The sequence below is a fragment of the Vicugna pacos genome, chromosome 16, assembly GCF_048564905.1.
Source record: "Vicugna pacos chromosome 16, VicPac4, whole genome shotgun sequence".
Taxonomy (NCBI): domain Eukaryota; kingdom Metazoa; phylum Chordata; class Mammalia; order Artiodactyla; family Camelidae; genus Vicugna; species Vicugna pacos.
The window spans coordinates 44,082,528-44,107,346 of record NC_133002.1 but is presented as its reverse complement, the minus strand read 5'-3'; the positions used below and the strand labels follow the sequence as shown (position 1 = coordinate 44,107,346).

General features: G+C 53.5%; 2 protein-coding genes across 7 annotated transcripts in view; one reads left to right on the top strand and one right to left on the bottom strand.

Annotated features, from left to right (window-relative positions):
- The window catches only part of ABR (ABR activator of RhoGEF and GTPase), a 172,753-nt gene extending 154,781 nt beyond the window's left edge, over window positions 1-17,972 (top strand). For all 5 annotated transcript variants that reach the window (XM_031685364.2, XM_072939093.1, XM_072939094.1 and 2 more), the window contains 7 exons: window positions 8,772-8,831; window positions 9,093-9,202; window positions 9,927-10,066; window positions 11,206-11,340; window positions 12,268-12,373; window positions 14,527-14,674; window positions 15,319-17,972. In XM_031685364.2, coding sequence (XP_031541224.2) covers window positions 8,772-8,831; window positions 9,093-9,202; window positions 9,927-10,066; window positions 11,206-11,340; window positions 12,268-12,373; window positions 14,527-14,674; window positions 15,319-15,408 — 789 coding nt within the window. In that variant the 3' untranslated portion in view covers window positions 15,409-17,972. The remainder of the gene's footprint in view (window positions 1-8,771; window positions 8,832-9,092; window positions 9,203-9,926; window positions 10,067-11,205; window positions 11,341-12,267; window positions 12,374-14,526; window positions 14,675-15,318) is intronic.
- A 1,896-nt stretch (window positions 17,973-19,868) lies between these two features.
- TIMM22 (translocase of inner mitochondrial membrane 22) lies at window positions 19,869-24,819 on the bottom strand. 2 transcript variants are annotated; one of them, XM_072939091.1, is made up of 4 exons: window positions 24,531-24,819; window positions 22,443-22,639; window positions 21,864-21,936; window positions 19,869-20,256 (listed from the first exon to the last, which is right to left on the bottom strand). In XM_072939091.1, exons 1-4 carry the CDS (start codon window positions 24,766-24,768, stop codon window positions 20,108-20,110), a joined length of 657 nt encoding a protein of 218 aa, XP_072795192.1. In that variant the 5' UTR covers window positions 24,769-24,819; the 3' UTR covers window positions 19,869-20,107. The 2 variants fall into 2 exon arrangements, with proteins under 2 accessions (XP_072795192.1, XP_006214482.1); XM_006214420.4 differs by having other exon boundaries at window positions 19,869-20,458; window positions 24,531-24,812.

Genomic DNA, 24,819 nt, shown 5'->3' with positions numbered 1-24,819 from the left:
CCTGCTCTAAGTGAACTTGGCATGCTGCTGTTTCTTGGTGCCTGGGAGGTAGAAGGCACCCCAGGCCTCTCCAGCATCTCTGAGGTCCATAGGTGGCTTGGCCAGGCAACCCTGATGGGCTTGGTGCCCTGGCTTTTGGATGGCCCCAGACCAAGGGGAGCTGAGACTGCCAACCAAGGTGACTCTCGGGAGGCCAGAGCCATCCGAGCCCAGTGGGGCAGGACTATCCAGAGGCAGTGAGGTCCCAGGAAGGCAGACATTTTGAAAAGAGCCCAGAAGCTTCTGTAGGTATTGGTTTGGGGGAGTTGTCAGGTGCTGGTCAGGGTGTACAGGTCTGGAAAGCTCTAGCCATGTGCTGAATGGCCTTGCCGACTGCCCATGTTGTTGGGAGCTGGTCAGCAGGTGCTGTTTTGGCTTCCTTTTCCCTATCAAGCGTGCTGGGAGTTGGAAGGGTGTTTGTATTCTGACAGCTCCCTGGCACCCGAAAGAACACACATCCCCTGTGCCTGGAACCTGTTTGCCCAATCCCCAGGAGAAAGCCGGAGTTAGTCCAGATCCCAGTGAGCCTCAGACTAAGGCTCCATTGTCCTTGGTCCCCCACAGTGTGCCTGGAGAGGTGGGAGCAGCTGGTGGGAAACTCCTGCAGAGAGGCTGAGAGGGCCTGTAACCCCACAGTGATTTCCCCAGTTCTGCTTAGGCTGAGAGAGTGGAACTTACGGCTGAGCCAGAAGCTGGAAGCATCTCTGTCCTGGCCAGTGACACCAGCCAGGGTTGGTGCCTCACTGGGCACAACCAGAGCAGCAGCAGTCACAGCGCCTCTTCCCTTCAGATGCCCCCTCTGTGCTCTGGCCTCCTCCTTGGAGCACCCCCAACCCTCAGTCTGCTGCAGCATGGGGCGCCAGGGAAGGAAGGGCACTGGGCTGGTAGGAGTCCAGAGGCCTCACTTTTCTAATCTTGTGTCTTCTGTCTAAATTTGCTCTGTGACCTTGGGCAGGTCTCTTCACCTCTCTGGTTCTCTGGCATCAGTATAATGAAGGAGCTGAACAGGATGATCTTCTCGATCCAGTTCATATGATGATTTTGGCCATGTCTCAAGATTCCTATGCCTAAGCCTTAAACTCTCAACACGCTGGGAAAGTCTGGGCAAGAGAGGTCACAGGGCTGCCCCTGGGCCATGGCCAGCCATTCACTGAACACAGAAGAGAGGTGAACAGGAATATGGGGCATCTGGACCCCGTCCGCACGGAGCCCTGGCCAAAAGGCATTGCTTTCTCTGTCTCCCACGTCTCAGTTCATTCATTTGGTCTCTGAGGACTGATGGGGCATCTTCACGTGCTGGGTACTCCAGAGGTGGCCCAGGCAGAGAGGCCTTGCTCTCATGGAGCTTTCTGTCTATAGGAGGAGTCAGGCCATAAATAAGATCATCTCATTCTGGACAAGGACTGCGAGGAAGATAAAACTGGATAGCGGATTAGAGAGTAAAGCTGAAGGGAGAGGCCTCGCTTGAAGAGATAATTTTGAACTAGGATTAAATGACAAGAAGGATTCTTGAAAGGTCTGGGGACAGTACATTCCAGACAGAGGTGAAAACCCTGCAGCTGGGGCAACCATGGCGTGTTCAGAGGCAAACAGAGGCCGCAAGAGGCATAGGAAATGACCTTGGACAGGTGGGCAGTGGCCTTGCAGGCCATGGCAAGGAGTTTGGCCTGTAATCTGAGTGCAGTGGGGAGCCACTGGGGAGTTTAAGCCCAGGTTTAGTGACACATGTTTTGAGCATGTGCCGAGTACCAGGCATCATTCTTAGTCCCCGACGTGAGTTAGGTGATAACCCACGAGGTATTGTTGGGCTCACGGAGCAACACAGATGAGGTCACCTGAATGGCTTAGTGCAGGCAGTGCTCAAACCCAGGCAGCCCGGCTCTTGGCTGTCATGTCACCCTGCGGAGGAGGCCCCCCAGGGCCTGCTCAGGTCTATGGCTGTTTCTCAGTCGTCTGAGTGGTCATGGAGCCCCAATGGGGTCCTGCGTGCCCAGGATGGGGAGCTGCTGGGGGTGGGGTTCCTGCTCAGTTGCTGTGTTGCATGTGATACCTGGCCGAGCAAGCCATGCATAGAAGTGGGCCTGCCAGGTACTTTCAAGGATGTGCAGCAAACGTGAGAACATGGCATGGGAGGCCTGGGAAGAGTCCACCAAGAGGCCCCTCTGAGCAGACGCAGGCAGCAGGGCTGCTGTGCCTCATTCTCACCAGCAGGCCCTGTGCCCAGACATTGCTCCTGGCCTAGGAAGGGAGGATGAAGTCAGCTTCAGAGAGGGACTTTCATCATTCTTACCAAACCACTCCAAGTCCAGGGGGAGGCCGCCTAGCCGCCGGCAGTCCAAAGGCCCTTGGCCCTTCACTGGTGGCAGCATGAAACTTCCCAGTCAGTACGTTGAGTAGCCTCTCGTTTGGGCCTTTGACCCCTAAGGTGGCCCCTTCCCTTTGGGGACGGGGCTGCCTCTGTGTTGCTTTGGCCCTGACCAGTTCCTTTTCCCCGAGAGTGACCCTGCCCTCCTTAGCCGGTGGCCCTGAGCCGGGGCGGGGCCACTTCCCGCTGTTGGTGTGCGGCCTGGATCTGGGGTGGAGCCTCTGGCAGGGCAGGCTGGGAGGGCGGGCCAGCTCTGAGGAAGACAGGGCTGGGGCTCTGAGTTCCGTCCACAGCTGTGCCGGCCCAGGGGCTGAAAGTGTGGCAGGCGCGGGGCAGGCCAAGCCCTGGAATGCGGAGCTTTGGGAAGCCAGGTCACAGTGGGTGCTGCGGGCTAACCTGGCTTCAATAAAAGCCTCATTCAGAGCCGCCAAACCCTTTCCATATGTGGGCCTTGGGGAACTTCAGAGTTCTGAGGGGAGGGGAGGGGAGGCAAGCTGAGGCCAAGCGGCCTCATCCCGGGCTGGCTGGTCTGAAGAGGGTGCTAACCCTGCGGGGTGAGGGCTGGTGGGGCAGAGCTTGCTTGGCCTCCTGGTGAGGGCCAACCTCTGGGAGGACAGGGTGAGTTTACTGAGTCTGAGCTTGGTCTCCCCCAAGGCAGCTGCTGAGCCTGAGTCGGGATACAGGCCCTACCCCACCCCCCAACTCCGCCCGGCCCCTCTATGGGTTTCGAGCGAGTGGCCACGTTGACAGACTCCTCCAGTACCCTTCCCAAGGGCGGGAGAGGCAGGCTCTTGGCAGCGCTGCTGTCAGCCCTTCTATGCCTCTCACGCCTGTGGTCTGTCCCAATGACAGGCTGGCCTTGGTGTCCCAAGGGGACCCAGCCCAGAGCATGTGGATGCACTTGGCGGAGGGCAGAGGAAGGCCAGCTGGGCCTACCACCATGGCCGCCGCCCTGGGAGCCACAGGAAATGTACCCCCATCAGACAAGACACCCAGCTCAGGGCCTGGTCTCCACAGCCCAGCAGTCAGCCTCTGGCAGGGTCCCCAAACACAGCCGGACACCTGCCTTCTATTCAGTGTCCTTTTCACCAATAAGGGTGACAACTTCAGTTACACTTGTTTACTGCAGTTAGTTTTTATTAGCCCTAAAGACAACTCTGGGCTTTGAGTGAAGTCCATGCCACCACCCAGGACAGGCCCAGGATGCCAGGCGCTGGGCTCAGAGGACAGAGGGTGGAGCCGGGCCCAGGAGGTCTGGGATCAGGGGTGGCATCCAGGGATGTGGGCTTCTCAGGGCTTTGGGGCCTGTGCTGTGGCAATGACACTGTGAGGTTTTAAGGGAAGGGGGTCAGCAGCAAGGGGCTGTGAAGAGGGAAGTGGGGGCCCGGGGAGCCCTGGTGAATGAATACTGTTTTCATGTCCCTGTCACCCATCGAGCCCCCGCGTCACATCCCAGAGTAACACTGCCGCTGCTCTGGGCCTGTGCCTCCCTCCGCTGGGACTGTAGCTGCTGGTGCTGAAGGGTTATCCCCACTATACAGATGGGGCCTCCACAGCCCCCACCTTGTAAATTAAAGGAGCCCATGGGAAGGTGCAGTAGCAGAAATCAGCAGACTTTCAGGTGGGCTGCGGGTGTCGGGCGGTGGGAGGACTGTGCCATCAGAAGGACCTGGGTTTGAACATGGGCTCTGTTGCCTTCTAGAGGGAGCAGGAAGGGGGCCCCCAAACTCTCATGTGCCTCCTAAATCCCGAGCACTGGGAGGTGGCCATGAACAGCCCTTGAGCCAGAGGGGAGGAGAATGTTGGGGTCCCCTGCCCCAGGCTGGTGAGAAAGGGCCAGAGGAAGGGCTTAGACCTTTCAGAGGGGACCCCTGAGGATGTTCTGAAAACCAAGGCAGCACTCACCATCTGGAGCAGCCTCCCCTGCCTGCAGGTCCTCACACCCTCTCAGCCCCCGCAAAGCCGGGAAGCCTACTTCCTGTCCTAAATGTGAGGCTGCTGAGGCCCAGAAAGTGAGGCGGGCTCCCCAGCCACCTGCCAGATTCTCTCTGAGACACTGCGGACTCTTTCCCTGGGATGCAGGACTCCTCCCAGTGTTGGAGGGAACCTGGTGGTTCTCTTGTGGACATCAGTCCACAGAGCAGTCGTTTCTCCTCGGGAGAGGTCTGGATGTGCGGCCATGACCTGACCAGGTCTAAATGCAAAGGCAAAACGGACATAATTGAGCCGCTCCCAGTAGCTGTGTTCGGCCCACTCGTTTATAACTTTCTCTGGGTTGTTCTCTGGGCTGCTTGTCTCCTGCCTGTGCCCCACCTTGGTAGAGAGCCCCACTGTATTTCTGTTACCTGTGCAATGAAGGAGGGGCCCTCCAGAGTCTCCCCAGCCTGACCCTTCACAACCCCATCATCTCCTTCCCTACAGGTGATCTGGTGGTCCCCATGTACCTGCTCCCCAGGCTGGGGGACAGCACCTCTCTGCTGGGCCCAGAGGGTGAGTGGTCAGGTGTTCTTGTCCACTGATATCCAGGGGGCTGGCTCCTCCGCCCCCAGCACTAATCTAATCAGGAAATAGCAAAGTCCACATTTCCCAGGGGTTATAAATAACCACAGCAATTCAGACAGCATCATTTCTCTGGAAAATGTGCCATGTCCCTCTCTGCACCCTCCCTTCTCTGTATTTAAATGACGTCCTGAAATAGACTTGGTTTCTGGAGGCTGCTGGCCTCCTGGGAAACAGAGCTTCATTGTCGGGCGCCAAGGGGCTGGGCAGGCCTCCCCACGCAGGTACCAGGGCTGCACCTGCAGAGGGGATCTGGCGTAGGGCCGTGGTGGGACTCACAGTAAAACAGGACAGTGCCACCTGACCCAGACCTGGTCTCGGACAGAATGAAACAATAAACGGTGCAGGGAAAAAGGATCCTGGTGCAACAGGAAGGTGGAGGGGAACTGAAGATCCCTGAGGTCGGGAGTTATCCAGGAAGCCTTTCTGGAGGAAGCAGTGCTGAGACTGGGCCTGCTAAGGCCCTCTCAGATGCTCCCAGGAAAAGTAGGGTTGCTACTTGGCAGCTAGTACAGAAGCGATGGGGAGAGAAGGAATGGAAGAGTTGTACTGGAGGCGGCCTGCCAGCACGCAGGTCAGCTGGCGGTGCCAGACTGTGGAGGCCTCATGCCTCCTCTCTAGATAAATAATGGTCACAGCAGCTGACCTGTGGCCAAGAAGCGTGGGCGCCAAGCCAGGTGCTGTGCACGGGATCGTGCAGGTTTAGCAGAGGTGAGCAGGGAGACTTGATTTTGAGCTCCTGCTCTCCCTTCCTAGATGTGTGGTCCTGGGCAAATTCCTGATCCTCTTTGTGCCTCGGTGTCCTTGTCTGTAGAAATGGGAGCAGCTAGAAAGGCTTAAACCTCACAGATTTGTGATGATTATTGAGATGCTGTCTGTATGGGGTTTGTCACAGCACTAGACTTGCAGGAAGTGCTCCCAGCACATCAGTCGCTGTTACTGTTTTCTATGACAACGCTCTGAGGCAGGCATGGACACCCCTGTGAGGAAATTGAGGTTCCAGGAGGGTAAGTGACTTGCCCAGATTCACACAGTTGAGTGGAAGAGTGAACATTTGGACCCAGGTTGGTCTTTCAATCCCTGCACTTTCCCCACTCAGGCTACATCCACGTGCCACTCCAGGACCCAGGGTGGGACCACCGGCTCAGTCCATGACAGCTGCCAGGAGGTGCCAGGTCATGGGAGGCTAGGCAGGAGGAGGTGCACTGGGGGCCAGAACCACGGATGGCCTGAGGCTTATGCTGATGCCTGGAGAGACCCACATTAAAAGGGGTGGTCCCTCCAGAATGTGTCCCAAGGGTAGCATCTGCCTCAGGCCACAAGGAGCAATGGCCATCTCTGCTCCAGGTGGCCACTGCTGCAGATAGGGCTGGGGACAGACCCAGGCCCTGTGTCCAAGACCCAGCATTCTGGAGGGGATGAAGGACCTGTAAGGGGCAGTCTGTGCTATGGGCCCGGTGAGGGTTGGGACAGAAAGTTTAGGGGAGGAAGGTCTGAGTGACCCAGGAGGAGTTGGTCCTGAGTCCTTTGGAATAGAGAGCCCGGGCAGCAGGCCGGGGAGTCCCACACACTTCCCTCTTATGAGGAGGTAGTGGCGAGGGGTGCTTGGTCCTCTCCACACTGCTCCCCCTTTGTCCTGTTCTCATCCCTCCTCCGAGCAGGGAACTGACTGTTCAAGGCTGGGCTGGGGCCCAGATGCGGGCCCCAGACCCCATCAGAGTCTTGGGTGGCCCCTGTCCTCAGCTGGTGTGTGGGTGATGGAAGGTGTAGGAAGGACTTACCTTGAGCTGTAAGAAGCCCTGGGACCCAGCTCCCCTGAGCTGACCCAGGTCCGGCTTTCCAATGTGAGGAGGGCCTGTTAACGCAGCAGTGCTCTGCACTGGGGGTGCACAGTCCAGGGGTGCGTGGGCAGGGGAGTTTTAAGGGAATCAGTTTGCAGGTCCTCAACTCCTTTAAGTGCTATTGTGAGAAAGCAATCGAACAGAGAAGGGCTTTGCACCATCACCTCTCCCTCCCTCCGGCTCGCTGGGGGGGCTCAGCCCAGGGTGCCAGACCTCCTGGGTGGCAGGCGAAGGGGCTGCTTGAAATGCTGGTGCAGGAGTTGAGAAAGTAGAAGACTAATGGCTGGGTTACAGATCATTTCACAAGTCACATGGTTTCTGGTTCTTTCTGTCCACAAAAGTGATGGACACTCAGCTGAGAGATCATTTCAAATAAATATTGATAATAGGTATATATGTACTTTAAGGCAAATAATGAAGAAAGAGGTTAAAGGATTGCAAACATTGCTATAATAAAACTATTTTCAGCCCCATGTACTTAGTTATGTGAACAAGATGTTTCATCCTTTACATCTTTAAAAACCAAACCAAAGAGAACAGTAATGATGCTAAAACGCATTTCACCCTAGCAAAAAATAATATTCATATATATATATATATATATATATATATATATACAGAAAAAAAATGTTCTACCTGCCTCATTAAGAGATGCAGTTCCACCAAAATGGTTCTTTGCTGCTGAATATTTATTAAAGTTTGTAATGTGTTGGTTACCTTTTTGATTGTGTACTGTTAATCATTGTAATAACTAATCCAGGATATGCTTTGAACATTTGGAGTCTTGTGGTCTCAGGAAAATTTTCATTTCCATTTATACAGACATTTTTGTTGAAGCAAAATATAATAGGGTGAGGAATAAAAGACTTTTAAAAAGAAAAATACAAACTAGGACATAATTCTTTGGGAGAAATAGACTAGAAACACAAATTCAAGGAGAAAAAGAAATGTTGCTGGGTTTCTACAAGCGAAAGGAGAACTTGCTTATGTGTTTTTTAAATGGATGATGGCGGGTATCAAATCACTATGGTATTTGGATTCTATGGAATACATTTAAAAGAATGATGTAACAGTTTTATTTTAAGATGTAAATATTTACATTATTCTGAACATTATAGTCTTTGCAGCTATTTAAACTTACTTTGGAAATATTCAGGTGTTGACTTTAAAATGTGCCAGGGTGTGCATTGTTTTTCAAAGTGACTTTTTGGATGCACACAGGAAAACAGTTTGAAGGCCACTGAGTCAGAGGAATGGAGTCCTTGGTTGGTCACCTGTGAGGGATGCCCCTGGACCTCCCCTGTCGTCCCCACCTGCCTGGGGTTCCTGCCCAGTTTGGGGGCCTCCTCACTCTACAGAGTGTTTGCTTCCTGGGAAACCAACCACTTACCCCAGGTTATCTCACTGAGTCTTCACAACAATCCAGCAAGGCAGGTTCTATCACTGGCTGCAGTGAACGAGTAAAACAAATGAGGTTTGGTGAGCTTAAACCTTCCCGAGGTCACCAGTGGCAGAACTGGGATTCAGTTTATGTCTATGTGGCAGCCCCTCCCGTTCAGCACCATGTGCATGGGCTACATCCCCTCCCGTCAACTCCAATTCTGGCAGTTGAGCAAGTTGCTTATGCTTTGTGAGCCTCAGTTTCTGCATCTATAAAATGGTATGATAATACCCATCTCACAGGGTGGGGTCAGGAGTGAGTGAGATGTGGTGGGCGAATGTGCCTAAGAATGCACCCACCTTCTTCCCAGAACTGAGGGGGAGTCCTTCATTTGGCCAGGCAGGAAGGGCCGAGGGGCTGGAGCCCCATGAAGGGCTGATGTCAAGCTAAGCATCAGCCCCCAGTTCTGCCTTCCTGACCTTTTACCAACTTCCAGGCAGCTGCCGACCAGCAGGGAGAGCTCTGGCTTGGTCTCTGAGCTGTCATCTCTCTCTCACTCACATTCTTTTTCTTTCTTTCTCTGCAGTTGGATCCACAAACTGTTGAAACCAAGAACTGGCACACGGATGTGATTGAGATGAATGGGGTGAGCCCGGAGAGACTGGAAGGGTCTGCACAGTGGGTGGGCAGCCCGACCCATGGCTGGCACCCTCAGGGAGCTGTCCCATCCCTGCCCCCTTAGCCCAGCCCCTTTCCCCTCTCCTCTGCCCACCTTCCTGCCCCCACCCTGCAGGTGTTTCAGGGAGCCCCAGGTGGCAGAGGCAGCCCTTGTTTGCAATCCTGGGGGCCCCTGTGTTTGGGGGGCACTCATGTCCTGAGAGATTGTGATTGCCTCGCCCCCAAACAGATCAAAGTGGAATTCTCCATGAAATTCACCAGCCGAGACATGAGCCTGAAGAGGACTCCGTCCAAAAAGCAGACCGGCGTCTTCGGGGTGAAGATCAGCGTGGTGACCAAGTAGGTGCTGCGCCCGGGGTCCCTGCCAGCCTCGCCGTCCAGGCTCCCCTGCCCGCCTCGCCGTCCAGGCTCCCCTGCCCGTGTCTGGTCCCTCATCAATCACCCTCCAGCTCAGTAGTCACAATAGCCAGTTTGGAGGGCAAAAGTGGCCCACTGAGGTGTGTTCTCTGCCTCACACAATGCCTTAGAAATAAATGAGCCGGCATTTAATTGTTGGGAGAAGGCATGTGAAAATCCCCGATTGTCAGCTTCTTATAGTAAGTGGGAAGGTATGACAAGGTAGGCCTGCATCTTGGCTTGGCAGCGGCAGGCTGGAGTCTAAGAGGTGGCTTTCCCCTGGGAAAGGGCATCCTTCAGCTCTCCTCCCATTGTCTCCAGGACCCAGCCCACCCCCCTCTGTAGGTGACCTGCTGGGTCCCCTGTAGCATTTGAATCTGGGACTTCTGATCTGAGGAACACTCTTTCTTCAGTCTTTGGGTTGATCTCCTAAAACTTTCTCCCACCTTTGTCCCCTGCTGTCCCTCAGCACGCAAGCCTTGGGCAAGCTGTGGGGGTGGGAGGTGGGGGTGGCAATGGCCTCTTTCTTAGCCCTTTCCTGCCACCGCCTCCCCTCGATCCCAGAGGCCAGAGTTCTCTGATGCCAAGGTTTGCGGAGAGGGGCTACATATAGTATCACTGGGGGCCTCCGTCCACCCTCCCTCCCCTCACATCTCCTCCCTGCCAGGCGGGAGCGCTCCAAGGTGCCCTACATCGTCCGGCAGTGTGTGGAGGAGGTGGAGAAGCGGGGCATCGAGGAGGTCGGCATCTACCGGATATCAGGGGTGGCCACAGACATCCAGGCGCTGAAGGCCGTCTTTGATGCCAGTGAGTCTGGGAGGCCCAGTCGGGCAGCGGCGGGGAGAGGATGCTCTAGCAAGTTCGGAGGGCTGGGAGGGCGCACAGTGGAAGTAGGAGGCTTCCCCGTGGAGAGTCCCAACTAGCTGCTGGCAGAGGGGCCTTGGTCTGCGAACTGCAGTCCAGCGTGGCGTGGGCTGAACCATTTCCGAGTCCCTGGGTGAGGCCTCTTCCTGCATCTTCTCATGTCATCCCCTCCCCTCCAATCTCTCATCCATTGCTACAGATAAGAAACCTGAGCCTCACAGGGGTCAAGTCACTGGTCTAGGATACCCAGCTTATAAGCTTTGAGCCTGATTTAAACTCAGATCTTTCTGACTCAAGAGTCTGTTCCTGGCTTTCTTGCTAGGTCCCCAGTGCCTGGCAGGCTGTACCAAAACCAAAGGGCTCTGAGCCCGGGCTGGCTGGCTTGGGCGCCCCACCTTCTCCAGGGTCCTGGGTGCCCTCTGGGGGGGGCATTGCTGCCTCTCACTTTGACTGAAAACTCCTTGGTGGTGGGGCCTGACCTTTCTGGTTCTCCCCACCCCTGCCCTATCCCGCTGGTCAGGCTGCAGCCGCAGCACCCCCAGTAGTCAGGACGTGCGAACTGGCTGGGCAGTGCTGATTCTGTCGGAAATGAGAGGGGGCCCAGTGGGTGTCCCTGGAAAGCTGTCAAGCAGACTTGTCTGGGGAGCCCGGGGTAGGGAGCTGGGGACATGCTGGCACATGGCTCCTCTGCATCACCTGGAAGCTGAGGCTTTGTCAGAACATGATTTTAGCTACAAAAAATATGCAGTGCCTTCCCAGGAGGGGCTCAAAAGCAGGGAGATTCCAGTTGGAAGGAGGGTGTGTGACATGTGGTAGGAACGTGGCTTCAGGACTCTGGATGATGAACTATGCTGCCCCCTCCCACCCCCGCGGACTAGAGTCACACACCACCTGCAGGCACTCCCTACATCCTCCTGCCTTTCCTGGGGAGACCAGACCAGAGACGTAGTAGGAGGGTACCCCAGGCAGGCTGTCTTAAGATGGATAGGGGACAAAAAGGGCTACCTGCCCAGTGGAGGGCTATGTTGGGGAGGGAGGTGGCTGAGGCACCCGCCACCCCTGACCTCCCGCCTCCCCTACAGATAACAAGGACATCCTGCTGATGCTGAGTGACATGGACATCAACGCCATTGCTGGCACCCTCAAGCTCTACTTCCGGGAGCTGCCCGAGCCCCTCCTCACAGACCGACTTTACCCAGCCTTCATGGAGGGCATCGGTGAGGCCCCGGTGGACCTGAGGGCTAGGCCTCCCTGACCAGCAGAGTAAAGAGCAAGAGAGGAGATCTGTGGCTTCCCCTGCTTGTTGATGTGCCCAGTGCACTGCAGTCACGTGGCTGAGTGGCCTGGAGGGTGAGGTGTGGCCTGTGGGGGCCTGATCCGGAGGCTAGAGCCTCTCTCCCCTCTTGTCCCTATGGGCTGCCCTCTGTGCCTCCTCCTTGGACACTGACCTCCTTGCTTAGAAACCCAGGATCCAGGGAAATCTTCCTTGAGGTGGGTGGTCAGGGGCTGGTGCCCCGGGGCCAAGGAGAAGCCTGGTTAGGGCTGGAGCGCGCTTGACACAGCTGCTCCCTAGACTTCCAGAAGGAGTGTTGTCTCATCTCTCCTGTGCCCAGGGTGGGGAGGAAGCTGAGGGCCCTGGCCGGCAGGGCTCTGGCCTCCATCACCTGGGCCAAATCCAGGCCTGGGCGCATCCCTCATCTTCTCCTGGGGCAGGTCAGGGCTTCAGTCACTACAGGAAATGAGGAGCCCATGGAAGGCTGCTCACTGTCAGGCTCTGGCAACAGAGGTGCTTAAAAAAGAGAGAATATTTGCACTGATGGCATCATTGTGTTAAACTCAGCCTTACAAGACCAGGGATGGGGAATGGCTCCAGCCCCAAAGACCCCTGCAGTGAGGGGAGGAAAGGTGTCTGCTCCCCACTAGCCAGCCTCCTGGCTGAGTTACAGGTTGTGGGTGGGGCCTCCTTTAGGAACCTACTAATAGTCCATCCTTGGGAAAATACCAGGCCCTTCCCTGCAGGGTCTGCTCCCCTGACCCCCTGCAGCCTCTCCCTCAGGGTCCTGCAGCCTCCTGACCACAGGGCGCTGGCCAGAGCCTCCCCACCTGGGAGCCGAGCCCCGCCCTAGCCCCTTCTCTGCCCACAGCCCTGTCAGACCCTGCTGCCAAGGAAAACTGCATGATGCACCTGCTCCGCTCCTTGCCCGACCCCAACCTCATCACCTTCCTCTTCCTGCTGGAACACTTGAAAAGGTAACAACAGCAGGGTCCAAGTCCGGGGGAAGAGGGCGGGGCACCATGGGAGGCTCCAGCTGGGGAGGACACATCCGCTGGGGGACCCATGTCCTTGGCACTTCCTCATGGGTGCTGGTCTCTGCTGGGCCACCAAAGCAGGGTGAGAGTTTGCTCGTCAAAATCTTGCATTCAAATTCTCCTGTTCTGAGAAATACTTGCATCCTAATGGCAACCTCAAATATTGGCCAGACTGCTCAGAAAGTAGGGCTAGAGCCAAGGACTATGGGTGAATTTTACAGTGAGAGGCTCATTCAGTCCACTTGTTGTTTTTTAAATGGAACAGAAGAGACAGCATCAGGGTGCACTGTGAGCAGTGGGTGTGCACATTCTGTTCGGTATGTATGCTGCGTGTACTGGATGATCATGTAAAACGTGTGTTACTATGGGTCACAGTCCAAAAACTTTGAAGCCTGCTGGTGTTGATCCACACCTCATCTAATAGACAGGGAATCCAAGTCCCTAGCCTAACAGGGACTTACTTGGGGTTAGCAGCAGCTCTGTCCTGAGGATCCACATCTCCCAAATCCTAAACTATGGCCCTTCCCGCCTTCTCCCGCCCCTTCTGTAGCCCGGTCAGACTAAGAGCTGCTAAAGTTGACGCCTGCAGCAAAGTTCTGAACTGACGCCAGCCCTGACAGTGACCTTGTCACTCACTTTTGAGCCCAGACCAGTCCCAGGTGTAAGTGGGGAGGAAAAGTCCCCGGGCGCCCCTTAAATCCACTTGTCACCCAGGACTGGGGAGCCGGCGGAGAGGGGCCACAAGCCCTCAAGCCCAGGCGCCCGGCAGTGGCTGAGCCACACCAGGCCAGGCTCGGGGGGCCTGCGGGACCTGGGAACGCCTGGGCTGCTGTCTTGTTTTTCCCATTATGAGACATTTTCCCTCTGGTTTGGCCAGGACCGAAGTCCCAACCAGTTCCCAAATAGTTTGGCGAGTGCTGTGGGGAGGACACACAGAGGAGTGGGAAGGGAAAATTCATTAGGTTTTCCACCCTGGGAATCGGGCACAGTCTGTTCCCACATCTGGGCCCCTGGCCGGGGCATGTGTGTGTGTGTGTATGTGTGTATTTGTGTGTGTGGTGAGGGGCCGGGCCAGCTGCACAGCTGCCTCCTGGCATGGCAGTGTTTGCCCGTTTCCAAAGCAGCCAGCAGGCACGTCCATGGCTCCTGCCTGGAGGGTGGAACACTGGTGGAGCGGGAGTCGGGTGAGAGGTGCTGCATGGGGCAGTCAGGTCTCACCCCAGGAACATTGCCTTGGACTAGGGGAGGCCCAGGGCCTCTCTGATATGTTGGGTGGCACTGAGCCTGCCTGGACACCAGCCACAGATGGTAGCCCCTACTGTCACTCAGGAGAAATATCTACAGAGCATCTGGCCTATTGTGCAAGAGAAGCAGAGGAAGACCCAAAGGGAGGAAGCTCTGGGGTCCCATGAGGCAGACCCTTCTGGAAAGGTGCGGGAGAACAGCCCCTGGGCTCCATCTGGGATTAGGGATGTTCTGCCACAGCACAGCAGGCAGGGCCTCAGGCCTAGTCAGCCACTGCTGACTAGGGGCCCCTGCCCCGCCCTGCCCACTCTGACTGTCCCTCCAGGCCCCTCCCCAGCTGGGCTGACCTGGGGCAATGCCCAGGGTGGTGAAGAGCTCCGGCTCTGGAGGCCGCTGCCTGGTTCAGACCCCAGCTCTACCACTTGCTAGCTGGGTGACTTTGGGCAAGTCACTTAACCTCGTTGTACTTTCCTTCCTTCATCTATACAGGGGAGATGATAATATAGCTACCCAAAGGCTTATGATGAGCGTGAATTATTATAGGGGAAGTTCCTGGACCAGTAATATCAACTCTAAGGCAAGGGAATTGGAGTGGGTCCTTCTGGCTCTGACAGTTTACCATCAGTTCAGAGGGTGGCCCAGGGGCTGGGAATCTGTTGTTGGAAGGTACTGGGACATAGCTGGGAACTTGGTCCCTTGGCTTAGTCCGCTCCCTACCAAGCGGTCTCTCCCCTTAGAAGACGGAGGCTGGTGACCACCTCTGGGAATCTTTCCAGGAGCTGTTAACAGCCAATGGTCTGGAGCCCCGAGTGGCTGCCAGAAATGACTTCTTTCTCCCTCCCTTTCAGGGTTGCTGAGAAAGAACCCATCAACAAAATGTCCCTTCACAACCTGGCTACCGTGTTTGGCCCCACGTTACTGAGACCCTCAGAAGTGGAGAGCAAAGCGCACCTCACATCAGCTGCCGACATCTGGTCTCATGATGTCATGGCACAGGTACCTCCGGCGCTGCCCGGGCCTGTGGCAGGCGGAGGGGAGAGACCAGCCCCCGAGGGGTGGAGAGAAAACAGTTCGGAGTCCAACACCTCTCCCCTCCTGAGCAGCTGGGTGGATGGTGTGTAGGATGTCACCAGGGAGGCGGGGCCCTGGAAAGTCCGCCCCTCCAAGACCAAACCAAGAAGTATGAGCCTAGACCAGGGACCCAGAGATTGTCTGCCCTGGGTGCTGGCTGCAATCCTGGGAGTGCCTGGACCCCAGAAAGCAAGCTCAGCGGTATTGGAAAAATCTGGGGCCTTGTCCTCATGCTCGGAAACTCTAGGACTGCTTCCGAGGTCGGGAAGCTTCCCTGGGAGCCCTGCAAGACCCAGGAGAGGGTCCAACCTAAAACAGGGCTGCCTAGCCAAAGCCAACCTCTGGAGCCGGTTGGAAGTTTATGACTGAGGTTGGGGAAGTGGCCTCAGGCACCCCACCCACTACCCTGCAGCGCCCTCTACTGCTGCAAATGGGCAGCCACCCTGGGCTAGAAGCAGGCAGCCTGAGGGGGAGGGGAGCAACACAGAACCCATCGCCAAGACCATTTCTCCTCAGAGGAGGGCCTCCAGGGCGAGGGCCCCAGGCTCAGTGTCCCGTGTCTCCCACAGGTCCAGGTCCTCCTCTACTACCTGCAGCACCCCCCCATCTCCTTCGCAGAACTAAAGCGGAACACACTGTACTTCTCCACCGACGTGTAGCCTGAGGTGGGAGCAGCTGTGGGGGGTGGCCCGAGCCAGCCTCTCCAGCAGGGACCCAACACAGACTTGAAGGACTACAATAGAAAACTTCCAAACCCAGTGCTCCAGACTCCAAGGGACACAGATTTCCAAGAACTGGAAGACGTGCATCTTTTGTGCCACCTTGTACAAAGCCAGCTGCCCCAGCCCCAGCCTCACCGCACACCCTGGGCTCTGCCCTCTGCACCTCTAGTTGTGTCTAATGCTCCGTGCCGTTCGGGAATTGTTTTACGTCTGTTTGTCATGCAGAAAAGGTAGTGACCGACCTGGTGCGGGCACACAGACAGCCTGCTTTGTTCTTTCATTTCCTCCAACACTTTCCTCCAGAGTCCAGTCCAAGGGCTTTTCTTTTGCACTGTAACTGTTGCCAGCTTCTCCTCTCTTGGCCCTGCTCCCAGATCGCCGTCTCCTGGCAGCCTCCCCTCGGCCTTCCCCTACCCTCTCCTCCCTCCCGGCCTGCCCGCATGCATGTGCAGCCTTGGTTTTTGATCCGTCACCTGGAAAGTTCTGAGGAGGCCCTGGGTGGCAGTGGTGGCTGGTCAGATGCCGCCCCCTGGCCCTCTTGCCCTCCTCCACCCGTGGAAGCGCACCTGCTTGGCCTGGCCGCCTGTGCAAATGTCGGACAAGGAGACAGGCTCACACTAATCCTCAGCTTAGCACAGGCTGGAGAATGGATTTCTGGGATTTTCCACCTGAGAGCCTCCATTTCTGGGGTTTATCTGTTCTGTCTCCAGTAGCAGTGAGGCATCTTTGACTGTTTCTTCTACTGCTTTTCAGTTCCTTTTACCCTGGTGGTAGATTTCCTTTGAGAGTAAAGACTCACAAGTGACCTGCTATCATGGTAGCCGGCGGTCAGGAAAGAATCGAGGGAGATGGGAGAGTCGGGCCACTGAGGAAACAGGACAGGCTGGATGTTCAGAGGAGCGCCACGGGGCGCTGGGGGTCCTAAGTTGGGGGGCAGAGGCTCTCAGCAGCAAGGAGTTGTGGCTTTTCTAGGGGAGCCAGGCTTCTGGGAGGGCAACTACTAGGGCTGAACAGGTGTCCTGAAACAGGCAGGCTCTGTCCAGGGGGGAGCCCTTCCTGGTGGCTCATGCACCTCGTGGTACCTTTGCCTTAGATTTTACACTTTCTCCACAGCCAAGCACTGCCATGGGGCAGCCCCCACGGCCACGTGTGCGCCAGGGCCTGGGACAGGTAGGCACAGTCCAGCAGTAGCCAGCCATCATGGTGCTGCCTCCTTACCCCCAGCTTCTTGGATGCAGACTTTTGGGGTAACTGCGAAACTCTAGAAGTTGGGGAAGAATGAGGAGTCACAGGCACGGTCCTCTCTGGGAACTGGGTTTTGCAGGGAACCCTTGTTGTTGACATTCAGGGATCAGCAGGTTCCCTTCCCAACTTTGAGACCCACTGCTCAGTCTGGAAAGGAGTGAGAAGTAGCCCCAAAGCGCAGTCTCTTCCCACTGAGCAGCAGCGGCTGTCCTGTGGCAATTGGCCTGGGAGGGCAGTCACTTGGGGCTGCAAGGGCTTGAGCCGCAGTGCACAGCTCCCTGGCTCTCCTCGGTGGTGACGAAGACCTGATTCAATTCCCTTGGGATTGGAGAGAACAGCTCCCCTAGCTTGAGATCTGGGCTGTTTTAAAAGAAGCTGTGGCACTTGCTCAGTGAGGGGAAGGGTGCTTTCTCATCTTGTTTACACCTGATGCCCAGTCGTGGGCAGAATGGTACATTCTGTGCAAGCTGGAGGAAAGAGATGCGTAAGAGGAGGGAAATACTGACCCCCTGGCGCCTATTAGCAGCTCAGCAAGGAGCCCTGCTCCCTGAGACAGGAGGTGGAGAAAGAATGCCACCTGAGTCTAAAGATCCCCATGTCTGACCATCCCTGGAGTCTGTTCGGCGCTCAGGAGCTGGTGTGTGGCATGGAAGTCTTTGCTTCCAAAGCCACTGACTGGAATGAACTGGAGGCCCAGCTAGAGCTAATTACAGTGCCTCCCACCTCCCCCAAAATAAAGGGATGTTTGCTTCTCAGCATCAGGTAGCTACTGCAGTCCCCAACCTTGCTTAGGCCATATGAGAATGGGAGGAAGGCTGGAAGGGCTAAGAAATGCAAAAGGCTCAGAATATTTATAAATTCCACCCCCAGAGTGGGGAGGGGCAGGTACCAGACCTGGACTAAAGCTGCACCAAGGAAATAGCCCATGGGTTCTCCTGAGAGACAGGGACTGTGCAGCCCAGAACCCCCAGCCACTGTGCCCAGGAGGGCAGGCTGTGCCAACTGGAGCCCAGCAGACAGGCTACAGGAATCCCGGGTGCCTGTCCTTGCTGGAAATGGCTGTGGGCTGCCGGCGTTTGCTGATACAGGTAGGATGGGACCCTTCATTCATATTTGACTTTAATAAGTTGGTAAGGATATATTTTTCTTTGGTCTATGTTCTGTTTCAACTTATGTAGATTATTATAAAATGATGTAAACCACGTGAAGAGGAAAATGTTAATAAAAAAATGCAAAGCCCCAACATTTGCACACAACTCAGCCCTGTGGTGTGGACGTTTGTGTTCTCAGGAGTCCAGGGAAGACCACCAATCTAAATATTTAACTCTTCCAGCTGCATCCAGATGTGAGTTTCCAAGAATCTATTTACCTAAACTACCCCCTGCACTTCCCTGAGGCCTGTGGGGACCATGGCAGTTTTGGGGGAGGTGAACCCATGCCCTCTCCTTGCTCTTTCACAAATGCCTCCAGGTCAGTCACCAGACAGTTCTCTTCACAAAATACAAATGCCCCACCAGGGACCTGGCCATCAGTATGCCTCAGACAAGTGGCAGGAAGCTGTCCATTCAAATGGACGCTCATTTTACATAAACTTCGCTACATTCTCCTTGGAAGTGGCAGGTCTTTGGGGCAGCCTTTTGCCTAATCTGCTTGTTGGAGAGGCTAGGTCCCCTAGAGGGCCCAGTCTCCCTTTAGAGAGTGAGTGGGGTTAACGCAGGCTCCCACCAGCCTAAGCCACTGGACACTGTTTATTCTGGAGATCAGGAACAGATGTCTCTGAAAATCGGTGTTTGGTTTATGAGCTCATACTGACTCCTTAGCCATCTAAAACAGGAAACTATTCATCTCCTCTCTCTGACTGAAGAGTCAATATGGACAATGCTTGGCTTATTGTACTGATGGCCACTGACAGCCGAGGGTTCATCTTTTCCAAGGCAGTTGTGAGTGTAGCATCTCTTGTACTCAGTCATTCAGCATATCGGACCCCACGCACTAGACTGGATGGCAGAAGGGGCGTGCATCCTAGCACTTTAACAGGTACCGAGTCCAAGTGTTTGCTCTTGCTCTAAGTGCTTATAGATGACTTATTTAGGGATAATATAGGAAACGTTCCTAAATTTGTTCTCAGACCTCCTAGGATACTCCAGCCAGCCTAGCAGCAGTGGAGCCTCATGACTGAGACTGGGACAGGCATTATATAGAATTCACCACAGAAGGACATGAGCCTTGTACTCACATTCATTCCAAGGGAACAGCAGAGATGGCAGAGGAAGGTGTCACCAGCTGGGCTTGACATTATCACACACACACTCAAGACGTCTGGATGGTTCGGCTCAGTCTGAATTCTGGTTAAGGGTGGGTAAGCCAGAAGACAGACAAGGAAAGAAAGCCAAAAGAAGGCAAAGGAATGACTATCCAGTAAAATAAAAGAGCTGCTACCACTGGCTGAAGGTGGCCCGAATTACATGGCCCCCACCAAGCTACCTGCCTGTCACCAAGAGCAAAAGCCAGGTTCATCTCCACCCCACCGCCAAAGCACTGGAGTAAAGCAGCACCTGCGGCAGACCCCGACTGTAAAAGGCTGGGCTTTTGCCTGTGGCGCACAATGAGGCTGAGCTGCAACTGTCAGAAAAAGGCCACCAGATCAACTCAAAAACACGTGTTCAAGGGGGAAAAAAACCACTGGCACCAGAGAAAAAGGGTACCAGTGAACAGCTCCTCAACAATGCCTGATCGTAGCCCACAGCTCCTGGGATTTAGTCACCACGATGATCACAGCAGGACCTTTCACATGTGTCCTTGACCAGGGCCTGGTCCAGCAGTCACAGCATACCACCACCGTGTGGTTCAGACGGCAGGCATTCCTATCGGCCAGCACACAGGAGGGTTTTTTAGAAGAGGCTGGTAGGGGTTATTCATGGAATTTCAATGTATCCTAGGACATGGCAAGGCTGGGCTTCTTTGTGGGGAAGGCCCTGGCCAATGGGACAATCTCAGTGAGGATACTACTGTACAGACCCTGAGACTCCCACACTCCCAGAATTCTTAGGAGCTTTCTCATGGTTTCCCTTTGGATATTAATCTTTGGGCCATCTAGTACCATTTTTGGGAACTATGAAATTTGAAAATAAAAATAAACCAACCATTTAAACTGTAATATAAATATATATATATTTTTAACAAGGATAGCAGAATGCTAAACAAAATGACATAATTGGTCAGACGGCGTAAACTTTGCCCTGCCCTGATGTGTGAGATGGATGACTGCACGGACGTCCAAGGTAGAAGAGCTTCCAGGGTATGTAAAGTGCCCTCTGTTCCCACAGCGCCAAACAACCAGGGGGCCAGATGTGGTCAGGACTGAACCTCTGTGGAACTCAATTCCTCCAAGTCAACACACTGACTCCTGAACTGCCCGCGAGAGAGAGGAGCTGGCATGGCATACATCCCACACACAGCCTGGGGAGTCCAGGAGCAGAGAGTGTGGCCGCTCAGAGGCTGGAGGCAGATTGAAGCCAGGCGGTTCCTGCATGACACCAACTATATAAGGAAAAACCAATGTCTTCAGTCTCTGAAGCCAGTGCCCTGGAGCAGAGCAGAAACCGCCCTCCACAGAACAGCTCTGATCCTGGGCTGGCACTGTCCTTCTCTGGAGGCAACTGCTCTCACCGTAGGTAATAATCGATCGCAGCAGAGAAAGCAGCAAAACCTCCACAACCAATGACCCCAGCCTTTAAGCCAGCTGTAAAGCAAACAGAGATGACATTACCTGTGGTGAGAGATGCCAGTACCGGCTGCATTCAGGAAAAGTTTGCACACCCATAGATGCAAAGAAACCATCATGTTCTAAGTCTTTCAACTTAGCAGAGAGCTGGGAGACTTCGATGACGCTGTGCACACAATCTGATCCAGTGTGCTTTTATCTAACTGTACGTTCATTTTGCTTTTCTCATTCTAAAGAATGACTATTTCCAGTCTCATGAAAGTAGCCCCTCACAGGCATGAAACTGGTTAAGAGAACCAGTCCTTGGAATCAAGTGAAAGCATATGGCCTGTTACCCTGATTTGTTTATGGAATAAATTCCTGGGAAGGTGATCAAAGCAATTCTGGAGGGATCTGAGCCTCTCAAAGACCCTGACAAGGCTGAGAGATGGGAAGACCAAAGAAGGAGTTACCCTATAAATCACAAACGGCTGTTTGAGGAGTAAAAACAGGTTTTAATGATAGCAAATCACCCCTCCTCTCAAAAAATGAGAAAATAGGCTTTTTGCTTTGGCTAAGTCTGGGCACAGCAGCTGAAAAGTGGCCCAGCAATGGGGACCGTTAGGAAAGTCAAGTCACTGACGCACACCAACAGGGAGAAGGGGCAGGGAAGCTGTTTCTTTCTTCGTTGTTTACAGCTGATAATCCAACATTTCTAGAACACCTATATTTGGCTTTCAAGCAGTAAAAATCTAAGAATCCTAAACTGCAAAAAGACATTACTGTGATAACTTATACACAAAATTAAGGTGACAATTGTATAGTAATTAAAAAAAAAAGTCTAACTGTTTGAAATGCACAGAGCTGAAAGTTCAGCAGAGCCCACTATTTGGACAGCAGGCCTTCCAGGGCTGCATGAGGCCCAGCTCTGCTTCTCTACTACCCTGCATAGCAACGTACTCCAGAAGTTACTTATTGTGAGGATAGTCTCCTTTATTTCCCATGTGGGGGCAGCTTTCTAAGACAGGTCTGGATCTATTTATGGTTCTCACCTTGGGGGTGACTCTGTCCCCCAGGGACATCTGGTGATGTCTGGGGACACTTTTAGTTGTCACAACTAAGGGATGCTACTGGCATCTAGTGGGTAGAGGCCAGGGATGCTGCTAAACATCCTACCAATGCACAGGACAGCTGCCCGCTCCCAGCAAAGATTCATCTGGTCCAAAATGTCAACAATGCCAAGGATCAGAAATCCTGATCTAGATACTAGAAGTTTCCAAAACTGAGTTAACACAGAAGCACACATGATTTCCTTGTCAGAAGGGAAGAGAATCCAGTATTTGCATATGCCTTGCGCTGTCCCTGGAACACTCATGTTTGAAATGTCAACTTCAGCATGTTGTTCAAGGCCACATAGAAAACCGTTTGGGAACTGTTTACTAACCTCTGAAACCAATGGCTCCTCCAGTGATGCAGCCACTAATGACACTGTTCTTCCAATCTGATTTTCCCCGGTACTGCGGGTGGAGAAAAGCAGTTCAGAGCCAAAGAAATAAGCCAGACAAGATGATTAAGGAAAACACACACACACACAAAACAGGGTTTCAAGCTGGCTAATTCAGTCCCTCCCCATAGGAAACTTAATCTTTTTCTTTTTCAAAAGTATAGTTCCTAAAATTTGAATGTGTTCACTAACGCTTCCTGAAGGTGTCCTAGAGCACTGAAACCAAGGGCAACATTTGAGAAGTAATCAAAATCTCTTCTCAAGTTCCCCAATAAGTTTCATGTTTAAAATTATTAACATACTAGCCTACAACTTCTAGCCTACAAAAACAAGTAAAAAATAATGCAAGCCCCAATCATTAGCGCACAAAAAATTTGCTTTAGGGACTATTTAACGGAAATTGAATCTAACAAGTATTGGACATTTCTGATCTGCTTTCTAGTAACATTAAGAGCATTTCTCCTGAGAAGTTGTAAGATGAAAACAGGCAAGGCTTTCTCAGAAGGCAGGGACACTTACAGATTCTACCAAACACTCAGTGCAAGAAAACATGGCGCCCACAATGGCAAAATTTTTGGCGTAGGACATTCCTCTCTGCCCCATGTCCTTAAGAACTTCTTTTGCCGTCGGTGTACGGTAAGGATCCTTAGGGTCAAAGCCCACATTGGTATCAATGCCAGCAGTGAACACCCCAAATGCACCTCCCAAGACAAATCCTAAAAACAAACACAGAGATGAAGATTTCTTTGGCATGTTTTCTGGATTACTGTAATGGGGTCAAACTCAAACAGCACTTTTTTTGTTGTTAACTTTTAATTTGACAAATGGCACCTTTTAGATGGCTGCCAGTGAAAGGAACACCCACCCCCTTGCCTCACAAACTCTCCACCTGCCTGGTACTACATACACAGTCCAGGTTCTATCTTGCTGGCAGCTGCTTCTCTGTCTCTTGTTGGATTTCTTCCTCCTTTCATTTCCTAACATTCCTCAAGATTCAGTCTTTAACCCTCTTTCTCTCTCTACACTCTCATATGTGAACCAGTCACCCCCAAGTATCAGTCATCAACTTTGCAAACCACTCCTGTGATGATGGTGACATTCATAATAGTCATTTGGTAAGTACCATGTGCCAATTACTCTTAATGCTTTATAGTCACAGCCTTATTTATTCTTCACAGTCCTGTTAGGTCTATACTAGCATTTTCTCCTTTCACTAGCTGAAGAAACTGAGGCTCAGAAAGGTTAAGCGACTTCCCTAAGGTCACAAAGCTACCAAATGACAGACCCCACACTGCTGTCCACAGCTGACTTCCTGAGCCTGCTGGACATTTCCATATGAATCTCCTCTCTCTCACCACCTCAAGGTCAGTACATGTTCAACGAAATCATGGGCACCTCCCCTCCAGACTCCTACTTATGGCTCCTTCTTTCCAATCACTCTTGGTCCAAACTTCAGGGGCATTTCTGACTGCTCTTTGCTTTCCACTGTAACCCTAAGTTCACAATTATCATCCTAATCTAGGGCCTTTATCACTTCCAACCTGGAGCACTCCAAAGATTCATCCACCATTTCAAAAGATAAGTGATTTTTTAGGATCTGACACAGTGATGAACAAAGACCCAGTCCACGTCTCAGAGAGCTTCAGTCTAGCAAATCTCCTATTCGGTCTCCCTATCTACAGACTTTTCTTTTTTTTTTGCCACACTCCACCCTGAGTCCTCATGCTTATTACCACCAGTTACCCTCTAAAAAACCATCAGTTACTGCCCTAATGCCTGCTGGCAAAAAGCCCAAACCCCTCCCTCCACTCCCATCTTGAAATGACAGTTCCCCTTCTCTTTGTATACCCTCATTCTCTCATCCTTCAAGACATGGCTCCAGTCTCACCTCCTCTTGTGGCCTTCCCCCAACCAAAAAAAATCTTCTTTTTCTACCCTACTTCACATTGTTACACTCACCACGCTCGTTTCTTAACTGCCTTTCATTCTCAATGAGATTGCAACTCATCTGCAACTGTGGTCAGCCTCTTTACTCCGCACACAGGAAGAACACCTACACTCTCAAATCCTCAAAAAAAAAAGCCAAGTCAACTTCTTTTCCCCTCATTCCCCCTCTGTCTAGTCACACTGGCCACACTCGTTTTTCTTGGTTTTTTTCTAACCTCAAGACCATTGCAGGTGCTATTCCCTATGTCTGCAGCACTCTCCTCCAGGCTCCTTCTCAACATTTTTATTTCTATGTATATTAAAATATTAGCTTCGTGAGGACAAGGCTCTCGCCCTGTCTCTCCACTGCCAGGCACGTGATAGTTGCTCAGTAACAATTTGCTTAAAAACGATTATTTAAAACTGAATGAATGAATGAATGAATGAGGTCAAGCATCTTATACCCCCAAGGCCCTGACCCAGGACCTATTCTCTGACCCGATTTCCAGAGACGAGAGACAATATTGGGGTCTAGGGACGCGCTGCTCGAGTTCACTGAACCAGGTGGAGACTGGTCAAGGTCAAGGTCCACGGGCTCCACGCCTCCCAGGTGCGCGGCCTTCTTGGACCCCGCTGCCTTCCAAGCTCTCAGCCTCTTAAATGCCCCCCACGTCGCCTCACCTCCCACACAGGCCAGCGCCGCCTTGAAGGCGCAGCTTTCCATCGCCTTCTCGATCATCTTCTGCTCGTCACTCTTGGCGGGACTCGGGATCCCGCCCAGGCTCCCAGGCTCCAGGACCCGGGGCTGACGCTTGTCACCCACCAGGTACTGCAGAAGAAGGCTGTACTGCAACGGGGCTTCGGCGGAAGCCGCCGCTTCAGGCGCGGAGCCCCCGGTACCGGGGGCCGTGGCCGCCATGACGGTAGGAGCCCCAGAAACCTGGCGTCCTTCTTCCCACGGCAGATTCCA

Excerpts from the sequence above, each read along its gene's own strand:
- TIMM22 (XM_072939091.1), bottom strand. The coding sequence starts at position 24,768 with ATGGCGGCCACGGCCCCCGGTACCGGGGGCTCCGCGCCTGAAGCGGCG. Across the intron at positions 21,937-22,442 it reads CTGAGTGTTTGGTAGAATCT|TACCGGGGAAAATCAGATTG; the intron begins GTAAGTGTCCCT and ends CTCCACCCGCAG. Across the intron at positions 20,257-21,863 it reads AGGAGCCATTGGTTTCAGAG|TTGGTGTCATGCAGGAACCG; the intron begins GTTAGTAAACAG and ends TTCCTTATATAG.